Source organism: Trifolium pratense, linkage group LG4, assembly GCF_020283565.1.
Source record: "Trifolium pratense cultivar HEN17-A07 linkage group LG4, ARS_RC_1.1, whole genome shotgun sequence".
NCBI lineage: Eukaryota > Viridiplantae > Streptophyta > Magnoliopsida > Fabales > Fabaceae > Trifolium > Trifolium pratense.
In genome coordinates, this window is record NC_060062.1 from 12311510 (window position 1) to 12328765 (window position 17256).

Genomic DNA, 17256 nt, shown 5'->3' on the forward strand with positions numbered 1-17256 from the left:
CCATCTCTAATGGTAATACATATTTCAATAAAAAATGGTATCTATTAGGTATTACTATTGGAGAAAACAGATTTGAGTACTGATTCTTATATAAACTTTGGTACTTGTATGTTTCAGCGAGACCTATTTGTAATAATATAGAGTTATTACTGAGATGTAGAGTTTTTAGTGAGACTCGTTTAGAATTTTATAAGAGGTGCTGAAAATGAGTGTTTATTAGGTATTATTATTTGGATAGTATGCATGAGGTTTTAAATTCAATTTTTATCGACTATATTGTAAACCCAAAAAAAAAATCAATTTAAAAAAAAAACAATTGATTACTTGATTTATGATGTTGATGATATTTTTATTTGTCAAATTAAGTTTAAATTATGAAAGGAAAAGAAGAAAATAGTGTAAGTAATCATATTTGGTGTTATAAATACTTTTTGAACCTTCCACATTAACATTAAACAACCACGTAAACTCTTTCTAATTACCAAACGACAAGAAACGAGCTCTCCCCTATTTTTCTCTCTCAATATCTTATGTGGTATGGGTGCACATCGGCTCAGTTGTTTTGAGCTGAAAATTAAAAATTAGTTAAAAATTGTAACTACTTAACTTGGACCCAATTTCTACTGCCTGCATCTTTGGTTTATTCGGGTGTTGGGCATATGGGTGATGGGTAGAGCAGGTCGGTTGTTACGTGCTAGATTGAAATCTTGTTGTTACATCCAAAACCCCGTTGATCCATAAATTCCTAATAGTTCAATACCTTGTACAAAAAGACAATAATAGATCAAGTAGATGCGAAGTAGAAATTAAAATAAATCTAAAATTTTAAAATATCTCGTTCGCATTTCATTCATCAACATCCTTCAGTATTCTAAATCGCCAAGATTTGTTTAGTAAAGTGATGTTCGCTTAGAGAATTTGCTGATGTATGTTTCCTAGAACTCTTCGACTTAACCTCACTATAGCTGACTAACGTTTCACCTTGATTTCCAAAATCCATACTTTATGACTTGGTTCGTTGTTGGTTCATCTAGCGATGTTGCCTATCCTGAAACGTTAATCCTTTCAGACTTGGCTTTTACCTTGTTATGCCTGCTTAGAAAGTATACTCGGACTCAAAACCTAAATTACTTGAAGTTCATAATCCACTTAGCTCAAAAATCCTACAAATGTGATGGAAAATAGGTGAAAGTAGTTAAACTGGCTATTTTACAAATTAAAACTTATATTTACAGTAAGTTGGGTCTTACTTCAAATTACTTGTGAGATAAGTAAATAAGAGTCCAAAATATATATGTAAAATTATTGATTTTTGGCACTTAATTATCAACTCTCTCTGACTTATAATTTTGTTTGTCCTCGAACAAAATGCATTTTCAAGTTAATTTAACTTTTAGTTCAAATTAATTTAACTACCTAACTCTCTCTCTAAAATTTATTATTGCGACTCTAAGTCAATATCATTGAAAATTTTCAAGTTTTAAGTCTAAACAAGTACTAAAATATTCACAATCAAATCATTTGTCGTCTCACATACTCATAAATATAAATCCTCTAAATTAGGATTTCTCGTTCTATTCTTACTCAATCAACATCAAACAAAAGATAAAAACAGTGTGAAGTACATACCTTGATGATTTTTATGAAGTTTTTTTTGAATCAACGTGATTTTTATGAAGTTAACTTTAGAGAAAACAAGGAAGTGGGATGATTATGACTATAAAAAAAAAAGTTTTGTCTAGGTTTTTGCAACAAAAAAACTTTTTGCTAAAAAAGAAAAACTATCAAAACAAGATTGTGGGTAATATTTGTCTATTGCATGTTATAAATAAACGGACCATGGGTGGGCCCATATAAATAAGAAGAATTTCCCTCCCACCTCAATATTTAGATGGTTTCTCTTCCAACCCCCCTCAATTCTTTTCTACCCCCCAAAAATCTAAGTTTGTCCCTTGCGGTTTGAAACATTTTTGCCAAAAAACTTTGGTTCGTATTCACCGAAGCCAAATATTAGACCATTTCGGTAACTGCAAACCGAACATTAGCGTTTTCGGTACACAAAAAACGAACGTCAGTTTGTTCGGTATCTGCGAACCGAAATGTCCTAGATTTCGGTACGTTGGTCGATGGAATTAGGCCATTTTCGGTAGAAGTTTACCGAAATAATTGTTTCGGTACCTGCGAACCGAAATGTCCCAGATTTCGGTAAGTGATTACCGAAATTTATCAGAATGTCAGCTTATTTCGGTTCGTATAAACCGCAGTACCCCAGGGGCAAAAACGAAAATTCAGGGGGTAGAAAAGAATTGAGGGGGGTTGGGAGAGAAACCATCCAATATTTATACCTTTGCCCCCTACAAACAAAACTAATTTTTAATTTTATCCTTTTTATTGTTCGACTTCACCCTTACTAAAAAAACATCCTGGTATAAAAAAAAACTTTCAGTAGCCAAAATTACAAATCAGAACACTTGATAAAATATTTTTGGTAGCAATTTTTTTGGGTGCAAATATTCAATTTAGTCAAGGTGATATTTAGGGTCTGTTTGGTAAAAATAAGCTATAAGCTAGCTGATAGCTGATAAGCTAGCTGATAGCTGAAAAGCTAGCTGATAGCTGATAGCTGAAAAGGTAGCTTATTGAAATTAAAGTGTTTGGTAAAATTAGCTTTTAAAGTGGTTATTAAATATAAAATTACATAATTGATAGTGGGTAGTTTATTTTTTAGAGTGGGTAGTTATTAAATTAAAGGGTAAAAATGGAATAGTGTAAAAAGCTATAAGCTATAAGCTCAAATGCTACTTGAAATAGCATCTGAAAAAAAGCTATAAGCTAGTACAAAAAGCTTGTTACCAAACACCTCTAATTTTTTGAAACAAGCTTATAAGCTCATATAATAAGCTATAAGCTAGCTTATTTGTGTTACCAAACAGAGCCTTAGTTTAGCTGCAGCCAAACCACCCATTTTACAAAATTAATTCGATAGACAAAAGTAAGTTTTCTGCAAATTTTCAATTTAGCCACATTGATAGAGCTTTGGAAGGAGAGCAGGGATTCATGCGGGTGCGGTGGACTTCTTTGAGAATCTGATGGCAGATGAATCAAACGTTACGTTAGGAAGATTGAAATGTGTGATGTTTTTCATGCTAAGATCTGGGGCATGTAACTCGGTTTAGACATCGCTTGGAGGGAGAATATCATTCACCTTATATTTGAGAGTGACTCAAAAATTCTTGATCTGATTAATGACAATTGCGAATTTAATAGAACTATTCCTACTTTAGCTCTGTGTATCCGTAAGCTTCTAAGTTTGAGCCGAATTGTCCAAATCAACCATACATAGTGTAAAGGCAACCAAAGTGCGGATTGTCTTGCTAACTTCAACATTTCACAATGAATTCGATGAATTTTTATGTGTCAGATGTAACACCCAAACCCACAAATAAAATAAATGTAAATAATCAATTAATTACTAATAATTAAATTTGGGTCGTTACATCAGAGACTCCCCTAAACTTCAAAGTCTTATATTTGATGATATTTTCAAAATTTACATGCCTCAAAATGTGTCTTTTTAAATTCGTAACTTTTTTCCCTTAGGTTTCTCCTCTTTAATTTATACAAAAAATAAAACTTTTTTATTACTATACAAATATGTTTTGTACCTCATCATTATATAGGTATCTAGACCAGATACAGCACTACAAGTTGCATGCATATAATATAACTAAAATGTATGTAGCCCATATTGAATTGATTCATTAGTATCTTTGCTGTCTTTCATAAGGGTAATCTCCATGTCCCTTGACGATTTTGAGGGGAGCTATAAGAATCAAGCCGCTTTTATGCATTAAGATTCCTGTCCTGAATAATTATTAAAAATGTCCCTACAAATCTAGCACGACTAGATGTTTCATTATATGGTTGCCCTATATTTTTGAACAATAACAGTATCTGTCAACTACAAGTTATAGATGTTCTGCATTTGATGAAAAATGTTAAATACTAATACTCCCATCATCCTTAATCGTAATAAAAGTTCACTTTTCAGATTCATTTCATTGAATAGTTAGTATTCACTTATCTAATAAATTTGAAAAACTGAATATTGCTTATAATTAAGGATGAATGAAATAATATATAAGTTACAAGATTCATCCATATAATGTTATATAATAGTCCTCGACATTCATAACTTTACTAATAGTTCATAACTTTACCAATTTTTATTAAATAATCAATGTTCTAAATTGACCAAGTGATCATTGACTACATGACACTTAAATTGTGTGATGTCATTGTTCACGTGACACTTAACACTCCACATCCACGTATTTAAAAGTGTTAGAAACCCGATGTAACAGAGAGACCATATTAAAAGACATTTGACAGAAATATGAATTAATTTGAGATATTAAAAGATTCCTAGACCAATTTAAAAGTGAGTCATACAAAGAGATTAATTTGGTGATTACTCTTATCTTAATTAAGTGGAAAAATCCTATGAATCACCCAAAAAGAAACTAATTGCCAATATCAAGAAATATGGAATATATTGAGTTTTGTCAATAGGTCAACCCCAAATCCAAATGTCACATGGTAAGAATATGGCTAGCTCTTTTCATGAATGGTATAAACTTTGGAGACAGCACAAATCTTCTGAACCAATGCATTGTGTTTCCTCTACGTGGAAAGATTATGCTTTATCCCATTTTGTATGGTTTTGGTGAGTGATTTTGAAGCCAGAATCCAAAAGCAACTTTCAATGGATTATGTGTATTCCCGTGAGTGATAGAAATTGGTCTAGAAGTAACTAAGCGTGTGTTTGGTTCTGCGGCGGAGAGAATTGATTTTGGCAGAATTGATTTTGTAAAATTGATTCTGGCCAAAATTGATTTTAAGCTGAAGTGGTTTATGTTTGGATATATTCATGAAAAAGTGAGTTGAACAAAAAATTTGAGTGTAAAAATCAATTCTAGAATCAGAAGCTACGATTTCTAGCTTCAAGTAGAATCAATTCTGGAAGCAGAATCAATTCTACTTTTGAGAAACCAAACAAGCCAGAATCAATTCTACACGTCCAGAATCAATTCTGGATGCTCCAGAATTGAAACCAAACATACACTAAGTATCATTCATTCACCCTCAAATTCTGACACATAATGTGGTGGAATCTTTTGAATAGTAATATATTTATCCTTTTTCTGTTAAACTTTTAATAGGATCTTTTCTTTTATAAGTGATTGGTAATTATCAATTATCAAACAAAAGGAAGAACATACATACCCCACTTAAAGTAGTTGATAAAGCAAGGATAAGAAATTCTTAATGTTATGATTCCTAGAAGTATTAAGGAATAATAATGCAAGACTAGAAAATTTTAGGGAAGGGATTATAGAAAATCTTTTGAGTGGATGTTTTGGCATATTCATTATGATATCAAATATATACATTCTTCTGAGTATATTGTCATTAAAGTCTATGATATATATTAATTTTTTAATTTTCTGAAGTCAACAAGATGTGAGTTCTCACGCCTCTAATTAATCCAACGACTTTATTTAGTTGACTCATTGTAACGACATGAATTATGTCATGACTTAAGCAATAAGAAAAGTCTAACTCAAATGACTAATCCAATAAGTAGAAGAGCTTCATAACATAAGTATCACATTGAACATTTTATTCTACTCAATGTAGAATTCCTAACAAATTATTATTGATCGCTCTTAATTATATTGGAAGTGTTACGTATGAAGTTAATTAGGATTACTTGGATTACTTGTTAGTTTATAAGCTTAGTTTGTATATAGTCATAGTTTGACTCATTTGTGGATGCCATATTTTAAGCTTTGTCAAACAAACTGTTACAATTGAATGATTATAATAAGTTTATGTTAGTTGGTCAATATGAATCCATTTAGTGGAGATAGTTCATGGATTACCATAGAAGGTGGCCTTTAATGTTAGTCAATTACTTCTATATCATTAATTTTCCAGCCATTTGTAAAAGAATTTTTTTTCCCGTGGTGTATATATTAATATTAAGTATTAACAACTATATTTACTTCTATTTCTTGTGCTTAAAGGTTGCTTGAGAGAGATATAAAATAGGGTAAATAGGTTTTTACTCCTGTAAAATACGTGAGTTTTGTGTTACCCTTTTAAAATATTTTTTTGAGATTTCCCTCTACGATGTGAAGATTCCTTGTGTTACCCCTGGTTGAACAAGTTGGCAGATGACTGGATTAGAATTTTGACATGGCGGTTACACGTGGACTTTATTTAGTTTTTATTTATTTTTTATGCCACATCAATTATTATGTTAATACATTAATTTTTTTTTTCAAAAAAGCAACAATGTTCTTGTTCTCTCAAACTCGTTCCCAGGAACCTTCCCAAAATTCATCAACAACATTAAAAAAAAAAGCGACAACAACAAAATTCATCAAATCCGTTACCATAAAACCATTCTAAAAAAACAACACATTAGAAAAAACAAATATATAAAGAACATAGATCTTGTAGAAACTCAGATTTGAAGAACAAAGAAATCAAATGAAACAGAAATCGAACATAGGTCAGGAATCGGTCGAAATCAAACACAGAAATCAAACTGAAATCGAAATCCATATATATATATTTGCAGCAGAAAATCATAAAACAAGAATGTATTTAGAAAATTGACATATAATACTCCCTCTGATTTTGAATAAAATATTGGATCAACAGAAGTTCATGTATTAAAATGTGTATTGAGCTAGCTTAACTCGATCTTACAAAATTGACTTGTAAGGTGAAGATTTCTCTCACTTAACACACTCCCTCGCGCCCAACGTTATTATGTTTGATACGCAAGTATAAATTGAGAATGGTCCATATCAGAAACCTGATAGATGGCGGCTCTGCGGATCGTGGAAGGGACTCTAATACCATCTTATAATTGAGTATTAGATTTAACTCGATCCTACAAAATCGGTTTATAAAGTAAAAATTGTCTTCGCATATAAATATATATTTAGGTTATCTCTCAATCGATGTGAGATTCTTAACAGATACTTTTATTGATCAAATCCTGAGCTGGACCATGCTGTTTGGTATGAAAATTTTCTCCTCAATATTCAATTCAGTAAATTATACATAGACAACGTTCCTAATTTACTTGGCAGACATACAAATCTAATCATTAATATTTTTATAAATCACTGTTTTTTTCCTATTTTTTCTGTACACTATCAATGGTCCTCCTTTCCAATCTACGTGGTCCTGTTTCAAACCAATCTAAGCACATAACATTTTTCATGTGTCACATGTGCCATAAGGAACATTCTAATTTCTTTTTCAAATTAATATTGATAATCAAATATGAAGGCTATTTATTAGAGTGATCATGAGGTGGTTATTGTTTTTTGAAATATTCTTTGGCCAGGAGCAAGTATTGTAAATGGGTCATAATCAAATTTTCTTTGCTTAAAAGCCTCCCATTTATTACCAAAATGGACCCTCCATTCTTCTTGTGTATTGTAGTGGGGCAAATATTGCTTTACTCCAAGATTTTCTCTTTCACAGTACTCTAAAATTCTTTTGTTTTGACTTAGTATGTGTTCTAATCCATCAGTTCCATTGGAAGAAGGTACTGCAGAGGTAAGAAATGCCACTAAGTAGAAAATATCTTCATTTGGAGTAACAACAGAACTTCTATTGTCCCACCTACAAAAAAATAATAATATATACATTATAATTCAATCATGTATTAAATTTTAATAACTATGCCACATGAATAAAATATCAGCTTAAATGCAGTTTTAGTCCCATATTTTTAAAACCAATGTTTTGTCAACCTGTTCCACAACTTTCAGTATTTTCCACCAACTAAATTTCCGAGAATTCTTCTTATGACGTGGCATTATTTTACTAATGTGACAGTGATGTGGCACGTCAAATATGATGCCACATTTTTACGACAAACCACTTCACTGTCACATTATTAATGATGATAGCACATGGTAAAAAAAAACGCCTATCATTGGAAAGGGTGGAATGCTACAGAAATTCTGAAATAGGGGACAAAAGTATGTATTCATTCCGGTTTCATATATAAGTAAAGATTCTTTTTTTATGTTCATTGAATAATTGATATATTTGGTTCATAATATGGACCAGATACATCAATTATTCAATGAATCTGAAAAAAAATAAATTTGCTTATATATGAAACCCCTACTTAAATTCTAAGTATTTTTTTTTTTTACTAAACTTAAATTCTAAGTATTGAAGGGTAAAAGATATATACTTTGATTTGTTAACTGGGTAGATAAGGACAGGGCCATTGCTTGTTTGTGTTAGGATATTCCCAAAGACATTTTCTGCAAAACTGTGTATTTTGCTTTGTGGTATAAAAAGATTGAGCCATGGATGTGGAACATCCCATAAACCTTTTGACCGCAATTTAACTTCAGATACATGCACTCTGTCTAAGAAGTCTACATATGTTACTTCTGTTAGAAAAAGGGTTGATGGAATATAGTTTAACTGTGACAAATGCCTCTCAACTTCCTGCATCAAAATAATTAAAATTGTTAGAAAACCTTTTCTAATCAAAATGCATATATAGTATACAATGAATCTGAAAAGTTGTTTTTTGGCCTCATATCTTTCATAATAGCACTTTTGACCCCTAACTTTAGCCCAATTTGCAAGAGATTGGCTCTCTAATTTAAATGGCAGTTGCATGTATTAAAATACTCCCTCTAGTCTCATATCTGATGTATTCAGTTCATATTATGGACCAGATACATCAGTTATTCAATCAATCCAATTTTTCTTCTTCTTCTTATATATAAGATCAGAGGGAGTATCTATCTATCTATCTATCTATCTATCTATCTATCTATCTATCTATCTATCTATCTATCTATCTATCTATCTATCTATCTATCTATCTATCTATCTATCTATCTATCTATCTATCTATCTATCTATCTATCTATCTATCTATCTATCTATCTATCTATCTATCTATCTATATTTTCGTAAAAATAAAGAATCTCTCAAGATTTATTTAGTTGTTGGTCACACACCTGATTTACTATATCTATTTGTTCAAAGTTGAAATATTTGGCTAATTCTAAGCAGAAGAGAGTTTTTCCATCTGAATTGAAATGACTAGCTTGAACTGGATCTTGTGGATTGAATGATGATCTCCAATTATTTAGCAAACCAGTTCTGTTTATTATAACAAATCCTTCAATGTAATCAAATGCATTTTCTTCAGATATTAATCTCTCTTGGTCTCTAGTGAATGCCGCGAAATCCGAGTATAGTACTCTAATCCATTTTACCTGATACAAACAATACAAATTTTGTTAACAAAATACTAATCAAAAGTAAATGTGCATGATTAATATATGCATTAGTGATTATTAGTAGTAGTACCATGGTTGGTGCTGGTTCAAGGAGAATTCTCGCACGCGTTATAATGCCGAATTGGCCTAGCCCTCCAAGAACACTATGAAAGAGTTCTTCATTCTGTTCTTTAGAACAGTTTAGCACATCCCCTGTTCCTGCATTCATCAAAAAGAGAAAAGATCAAAAAAAAAGAAGACAATTTTTAAATAAAAAAAATCGAAACTCATATGTAACCAATAATTAGATACTACACATTTTCTATGTCAACAAGGTCAAATAAATTATCATTCACAAAAGACAAAATAGTAGTCTCAAGCAGACAACTGATCAGCTGACTAAATAGTAGTAATTAGTATCAACTATCAAACAGACAACTCGATTGTTGAACTGAAGAACATTAAAGAGTTTAAGTAGAAGGTTCAGAGTTCAAATCCTGAAAACTAACATGACCGATTAATTTACAGGTCCTAAAAATTTTCCTACAAAGAGACAAAAATAGTAGCTGCAAACAACTATAGAATTCATCAATTTACAAACCTGTAACAATCTCAAGCTGCTGAACATTGCTAATTTGAGGACCATGCTTAAATGCTTGACCACTTACACCAGCATTAGAGAGAGTTCCACCAACAGTTAGATGCAAATAATCTGTCCATGATCTTGGTGCTAATCCATATCTTAAAGTCTCATGCAAGATATTTATCCACAATTCACCACCTGAGACATCAACATAAGAAGAATTTCCAACATGTATCTGCATTTCAGGCAACATAAGTGATTCCATGTTAATCACAATTCCTCCATGAGTTTGTGATTGTCCTTGAAGTGAATGTCCATGTCCTCTAGCTGCAACAGTGAGATAAGAACTATGTCCCATTTGCCATATATGTTTTATTGTAGTTGAAATATCAGAAACTGATTTTGGATTAAGCACTGCCATTGGATAATATTGATATCTATTACCAAAATCTTTTGAAACTTTGTTAAGACTAATTTCATCAAAACTCAAATTTCCTTTAAATGGGAGTGTTTTTAATGTAAAAGGGATGTTTGAAAGATTTGAAAGACAAAAATTAAACCTTGTAGCTAAACAACTAAGAAACAACAATATAATGAAACCTTTGAGTAATTTAATGTTGTTTTGTTGTTGTTCAAAGAAACTCATTTTGAAAGAATTAAGGTTATGTTGTTGTGTTGAGAAAGTTAAGGTTTTGGTTAGAATTTAAAGAGGTTTTTTTGTGAGTGACTAGGTCAACTGCGTATGAAGACTGACTACTTAGGAGGAATAAGAGTTTTAGGATTTTGTGGTTTGGGGTTTGTTTGTTTTAAAGACAAGAGCTAAGAAAAAGCCATCATTTAGAAGCCAAGTTGAAGTGGAAAAGTAACAACATAAAGAGATTTCATAAATCTTTCAACTTTATTTTTTTCACCATATAGTAACATAAAGGAAAGACGTGTACTTTTAAAATATTTTGTACATTTACCAATTTAAGGATAGGTTTTCCAAATTTAGAAATATAAGTCCTTGCTTGAGATACAGTGAATATATATATGTTTCTTATTTACCATTTGTATGGGTATGGAAATGGATTCCATGTAGATAACACAATAATTAGCTATAACGGAGACTATATCATCGACTATGATAGTACTGTTATGTTGTAAGGGGATAGTCGAGGGTTAGACACTATCTTTACTCAAAATTGTAAGACATTAAGTTTATGAATCTTTCATTTGATGAATGAATTAGAGCCAAGATCGATTACTTCGTGAATCTACGTATCTACTTCAAGCAGTTATAATAGACAATTTTGATCTGTATTGATAGAAAACAGATCCTCTACAATAACATAAGAGTACCTGGGTAAACCATTTGAATCAACTAGATTTCATTAAAATTATTAAACATTATTAAATTATTCAAATTATCATTGGACTCTCTCTACTGATAAAGCCACGGGAAGAATCCCTCCTATTCCTATAGTATTGGTATGGTACCCCTAACTAAGGTAGTGAGTCATACCTAGTTCACACGTATGTGGAAAATGTTGGTATGTTGAGTCCACTACGGTCAGAATGTAAACATCGCGTATCCTGCAATTAGATTGGATGAGAAGGACTCTTGTGCTATGATTTCAAGAAAAAGAAAGAATATTCAAGATTTTAAGGTCCATCAATTAATTGAAGAGTGTACTACTTGGTACTAGTACTCCCTCTCTGACCATAAAATTAAGGACCAAGATTGCCAGCTGTCTAACATTCACACTGTTTTATGCAGTAATAAAATTAGGCGGTTCATTTGAGATTAGACGGTTCAGATCATTTATAAAGTTAAGTAAACTTAAATGTATAACAGATCGAACAGTTTAGAGATGTAATTGCGTCACCAGAAAATCATTTTCCTAAAATTAACCACTCTTTTGACAAAAATAAAATGTCCTTAAGAGTTTTGTAAGACTCAAATTAATAATAAAAATTTTAACGCAACTGTATACTTAAGTTATCGATCAAACTCAAAACTTTTGTTAAATTAGAAATGACTTGGATCGTCTCATTTATGTTTGTACTTAAGTTTCCGTTCATTTGATTGAGTCCAGTCATTTAGTTAGAGGTCATTTGATTGAGTCCCTATTATAATTAGAGTTTATTCAGGACTAATTGAAATAATTAAGAGAATAAATTGGTGGGACATGGATTGGTCCAAGAAACACGTGAAGACTTATTAATTTTGATTTTGGCTATAATTGATTGGTCGTGTAGGGACCTCACTATGATAGGCTAAGAAAGAACAAAGAAAATTGAGAGAAACAAATGAAACAGAGGTACTTACGTATAAGCTCACTCAAGTATATATGCACTACTATACAATCGTAGTATCGTACTTTGGCTGATGTAACTATTATATCGAATCTTCAGTATCAAGCAATATAATTGCTTTCTTTGTTTCTATAGCTACAATATGCTTTGGGGTAGGATTACAATTATAAGCTACAATTTGCCAATTAAAAAAAAATTATAAGCTTAGTACAATTGAAATTAATCATAATTTATTGAAAATTCACACTCACAAAGTGAAGAGATTGAGGTTCGAATCTCAGTGATAACATTCAACTTTGTACTTGAAAAATACAATGCTAGCACCTCAAGTGTAAATGTTTATTTTCTATAAATAAACTATGTTTAGATTTGGTGCGTATACATCATATAGCCAATTAAGTATTTGGATCATCGCTTGTCTTTTCTGTCATGATGTTTGATTTGCGCTAATCTCAACTACTCGTTTGTGCTACCGCATGTAATGAAGGTTATTGTTTGAACGGCGAGGATCAACGTTGAACCATCTGGTCGATCGAGAAGATCCATATATATCCTTTGAATTAGACTTGCTAGTATAACTTGTAGAGCATGGCATGTCATCTTTTTACTCCCCTTTCCTCATATTATGGCCAAATCAATTAGATTGGCAAAAAGGGTTGTGATCTTCTGTAGAAATCATACTGGGTCATCGATGGGATTTATGTGGTCCTGGGAAATCTTCATTGTTCCCCATAGCAAACAATATTAATCAATTATGTTCAATATAGCATGTTGTAGCACCCATGTCACTTGTTTTTATGAAAAACCATAAACGCAATAATTGGTGATGGTGTTAGAGCATCTTTAATAGGAGCAGCATAGGGGTTTTTAATAATAATATAGGCAAATGCGTGTTCTGAGGTACTTTTTAAAACTTTAAATAATAAATTTTTATAAAATTTTGGCTTTAATGCAGTTTTGATCCCCCTATTTTGAAAAACCTGAACTTTTGATCCCCTATTTTAAAACTCAGCACTTTTGATCCCCCTATTTTAGTTTTTTGTTAGTTTTAGTCCCCCACCTCAATTTGGTCAAACTTTTGCTTATGTGTCATGCTCACTGATGACGTGACATTGTACATGTGGACAAACAATTTCCTTAGATAGTGTCCCGAGCCCCAATCTTTTGCTTCTTTGATTGCAGTGATGTAAACACGATCATCTTTAAGGAATCCCATTGCAAAACATGCATCTCTATAGGTCAAATATTGTGTGTCACCAATTTTTCTGACATCATCATAGCAAGTTGTCCACATGTACAATGTCACGTCATCAGTGAGCATGACACATTAGCAAAAGTTTGACCAAATTGAGGTGGGTGGACTAAAACTAACAAAAAACTAAAATAGGGGGATCAAAAGTGATGAGTTTTAAAATAGGGGATCAAAAGTTCAGGTTTTTCAAAATAGGGGGATCAAAACTGCATTAAAGCCTAAAATTTTTATGAAAATTTTTAAAGTCAACGTATTAGAAATTTTAGTATTTAATTTTTTTGAATAAAAAATTTATTCAAATAGAATGCTTAAAAACTATCTCGGGATACTCTTCACATGACATGTGAGGTTTTGTGTTCAGTAGATTTAGTCAAAGTTGTTTAATTAATGCACCTTAAAAATGATTTTCATAGAATTAAAGCATTAATTTCATGTATTTAAAAGAGTAAAAATGAGTATTTAAATATTTATTTTATGAGTAAAAAAAAATATTTTTATTGAATTTGTATTTGATCGATATAGTCTATCAATTTAAATTAATCAATATCGTTTATTTTTAGTAAAAAAAAATAGTAAAAAAGAGAGAGAATATGAAATATGGAATAGAGATAAATGATATTTGTGAGTTAAACAACTTATGGATTAAATAACTCATTGAACCAACTACGTCACTTTTTCAATATAACAAAAAAGTCAAATTTATTTATAATTACTTATTTTTTACCATTAAAACAAAATATATATGAGTCGTAAGAATATGACATAACATTAAAAATCCCTATCCCTAATAGTATATAAAATTTAAAATAGGGTTTTACGATAAAGAGCATACACTTGGGAGTATTTGGATGGCGTTTACTGTTAGAGAAGTTACCTACACGAGTCGCATTAGCTCATAGAGGTGTTGTAATTTCAGGTAGTGATTTAAATTGTGTATTTAGTTCAAGTTTGGTGGAGGACTTCAACCACTTATTCTTCAATTGTGTTCATGTTAGTGTTACTTGGAAGAATATTTTTGCGTGGTTGGGATTGTCTTTCAACAATCAGAGTGTAGGCTGTCATCATTTTATGCACTTTGGATCCACGGTGAAAACTAAAAAGGGAATGAAATTTCGTCATTTGATTTAGTTGGCAATAACGTGGTGTATTTGGCGAATGAGAAATATATAATATCATCTTTAGAGGTGAAGAACCAGATTTTCAAGGCCTTTTTAATCATATTAGATCTATCTTTTGGTTTTGGTTTTGGTTTTGGTTTTCAGGTAGAGCAGGACATCTTTGTGATTGTACTTTTTATGATTGGTGTAATAACCCCTTAACATGTCTTAGTAGCTTTTAAAGTGTGTTAATTGTGAATTGTAAGGGATTGAGTACCTCTTGTACTTTTTACTAATTCCATATTTTGCTTATAAAAAAAAAAAAAAAGAGCATACACTTAAAATCATAAAGTGAGTGAATCAAAATTTTACCATTAAAGATGCTCTTTGGGCAGTAATATTAATTAATCAATCTCCCAAGTGTCTTCCCTGAAATTGCAATGTGATTATTTTTACCATTTTATTTAAGTAATTTTAGTAATAAGCTATTTTATAAAAAAAAGTGATTTTTTTTTCTCCCTAAAATAAGCTATTTTATCATATTTTTTTAAGTAATTTTAGTAATGAGCACTGAACTCTTTTTATTTGTATCCTTAACTTTTAGTCTAGCCCTTTAATTTAGACTTTTTTTTTTCTTTTCTTGTTAGTACTAATAAATGTATAGAGAGTACCAGAAATGATATGTGATAATAAAAAACAAAGAAGAAAAAAAAAATGTCTTTCCTTATGTTTTTATACTCTAATATTTTTATTTTTCTTACAAAAAAAAGGTTTTGTTTATCATGCACAAAAGGAAAATATTGTCGCATCATGCACAATTGTATAGAATTTGTCACAAAATATTCATAAGTCCTAGTTCAACTGACAAAACATGTCGAAATTGTTAGGATGAACGTCATAACCGAGTTTTGAATCCCGAATCCCTCACTTGTGTGTAAATTTATATTGGTTTTTAGCTTTGTCATTTCGTCTATCTAAAAAAACGAATTTGTCACAAAATAAAATAAAAGAATATGTTAAAGTCTTACCCTCGGGCTAGTATTTGACGGCTTCCTTAGTTTGTAAGAAGTATCACACGGAATCTATTATAAGGGATACATGCATAGCATTAGCATGGAAATTGCATAATTCACGACAAGAAGAAGCAACATGATTAAGGTTGTTATAATAATAGTAGTAATACGGCTTAATGCACATGTTCAATGAACATATATTTTATATTAAGGTTGATATAATTGGAATTGGACTAAAACACACGGTTATTATTTGGGTTGGGCATGTCTAGTGTGAAAATGTGAACGCAATTAAGTTACATATATAGTCTTCTCATTTGTGTGGTAGAAAACCTAATCCTATACAAGCTATATGGCATACTTTTTAAGTGGAAAAAAGTGAATATTAAATAAAGATTAAGAGAAAAATTATTGTTAAAGTAGGGGAATTATTATGTGGGAATACTCCATAACATATATAGTAATGTAGCCATATCATGGGGCCTCTAGTGTTCATTTTATGCTTAGATTTTAGGAAGCATAATCACCTTTTTTAGGCAATGAAAATGTAAAGAATTTGTACACAAACAACTGTCATGTTTTACAACAATGGGCGGCGACAAAGAAATCATATTTTACAAAGTTAAATCATTTGATTAACAAAATATAATAAGACAAGAATGCCACGTCAGATTTGTAGTAAAAAGTTTATCTTTGCCACAAATGTTGATATGGCAAATAGGATAAGTAGGAAACAGATTGTATGCCATAGTATCAACCGTTCGATTTAAATGAATGGTCAGGATCATTTTGATGTATATATATTATAATCGTCTGATGTGAAATCATTGGACAAGATTAATTGCGCTATTTATTAACAACAGCAAATTCTGGTCCAGATAAGTGTCCATCGAATTCAAAGAAGTTATAAGACGGGAAAAGTGAATTCTAAGAAATTGTAGCGCAGTTGAAGGCATAGAAAAATAAAAAGAAAAAGGAATGGTCTAATTAAGTAAAAAATATTTTGGAAATAATTTAGAAGGATTTATTGAGAAAAAGTAAGTGGCTCTCTTTTTTTTTTTTTCTGGTACATAAGTAAGTGGCTCTCTATCATGCATATTTATGGGTGGAGTACTGCAAGAAGAACCCTACTCACTTTTCCTATCAATTCAACCCCATTTGACTCTAATTTTGTTCAAATTTCAAAAGTTGAATAAATATCGTTTTCAAATAGTAATAGAAGTGTAGTGACTTGTAAATGCTCCCAAATTTCAACACGTAAATTTCTCTCATCCCTCTAGAATGAAAATGGTCGATACTATACCTTTTGGGAATGACTTCTTGAATAGCTGTTTCTAATAGGTCAGTGTAGTGTATTCCTTCATGGGTCAATTTTACGTATGTTTATGGGCCACATTAGCATCATCTTCTCTAATGAGACTCATATCATGTGCAAGCTTTAGAAAAGGTCTATTAGGTCTAACTCCAACGACTAATACTCGAGTTGAAGCCATATATAGTACTTTCTCCGATTTTTTTTATAAGAAAATTTTTATTTTTCAGGTTCATTCAATAATTAATTTATTTGGTTTATATTATAGACCAAATACATTAGTTTTTTATTAAACCTAAAAAATTGATTATTTCTTATTAAAAGGACCAAATGAAATATATACGTTGAAGTCACAAA

The 17256-nt window shown here is 31.0% G+C and overlaps 1 protein-coding gene across 1 annotated transcript; it reads right to left on the reverse strand.

Annotated features, from left to right (window-relative positions):
- Window positions 1-7093: 7093 nt before the first annotated feature.
- On the reverse strand, window positions 7094-10729 carry LOC123920590 (cytokinin dehydrogenase 6-like). Its single transcript, XM_045972878.1, has 5 exons — window positions 9946-10729; window positions 9436-9563; window positions 9081-9341; window positions 8294-8556; window positions 7094-7710 (listed from the first exon to the last, which is right to left on the reverse strand). The coding sequence occupies exons 1-5, from the start codon at window positions 10571-10573 to the stop codon at window positions 7389-7391; spliced, it is 1602 nt and encodes a 533-aa protein (XP_045828834.1). The 5' UTR covers window positions 10574-10729; the 3' UTR covers window positions 7094-7388.
- Between the last annotated feature and the right edge of the window lie 6527 nt (window positions 10730-17256).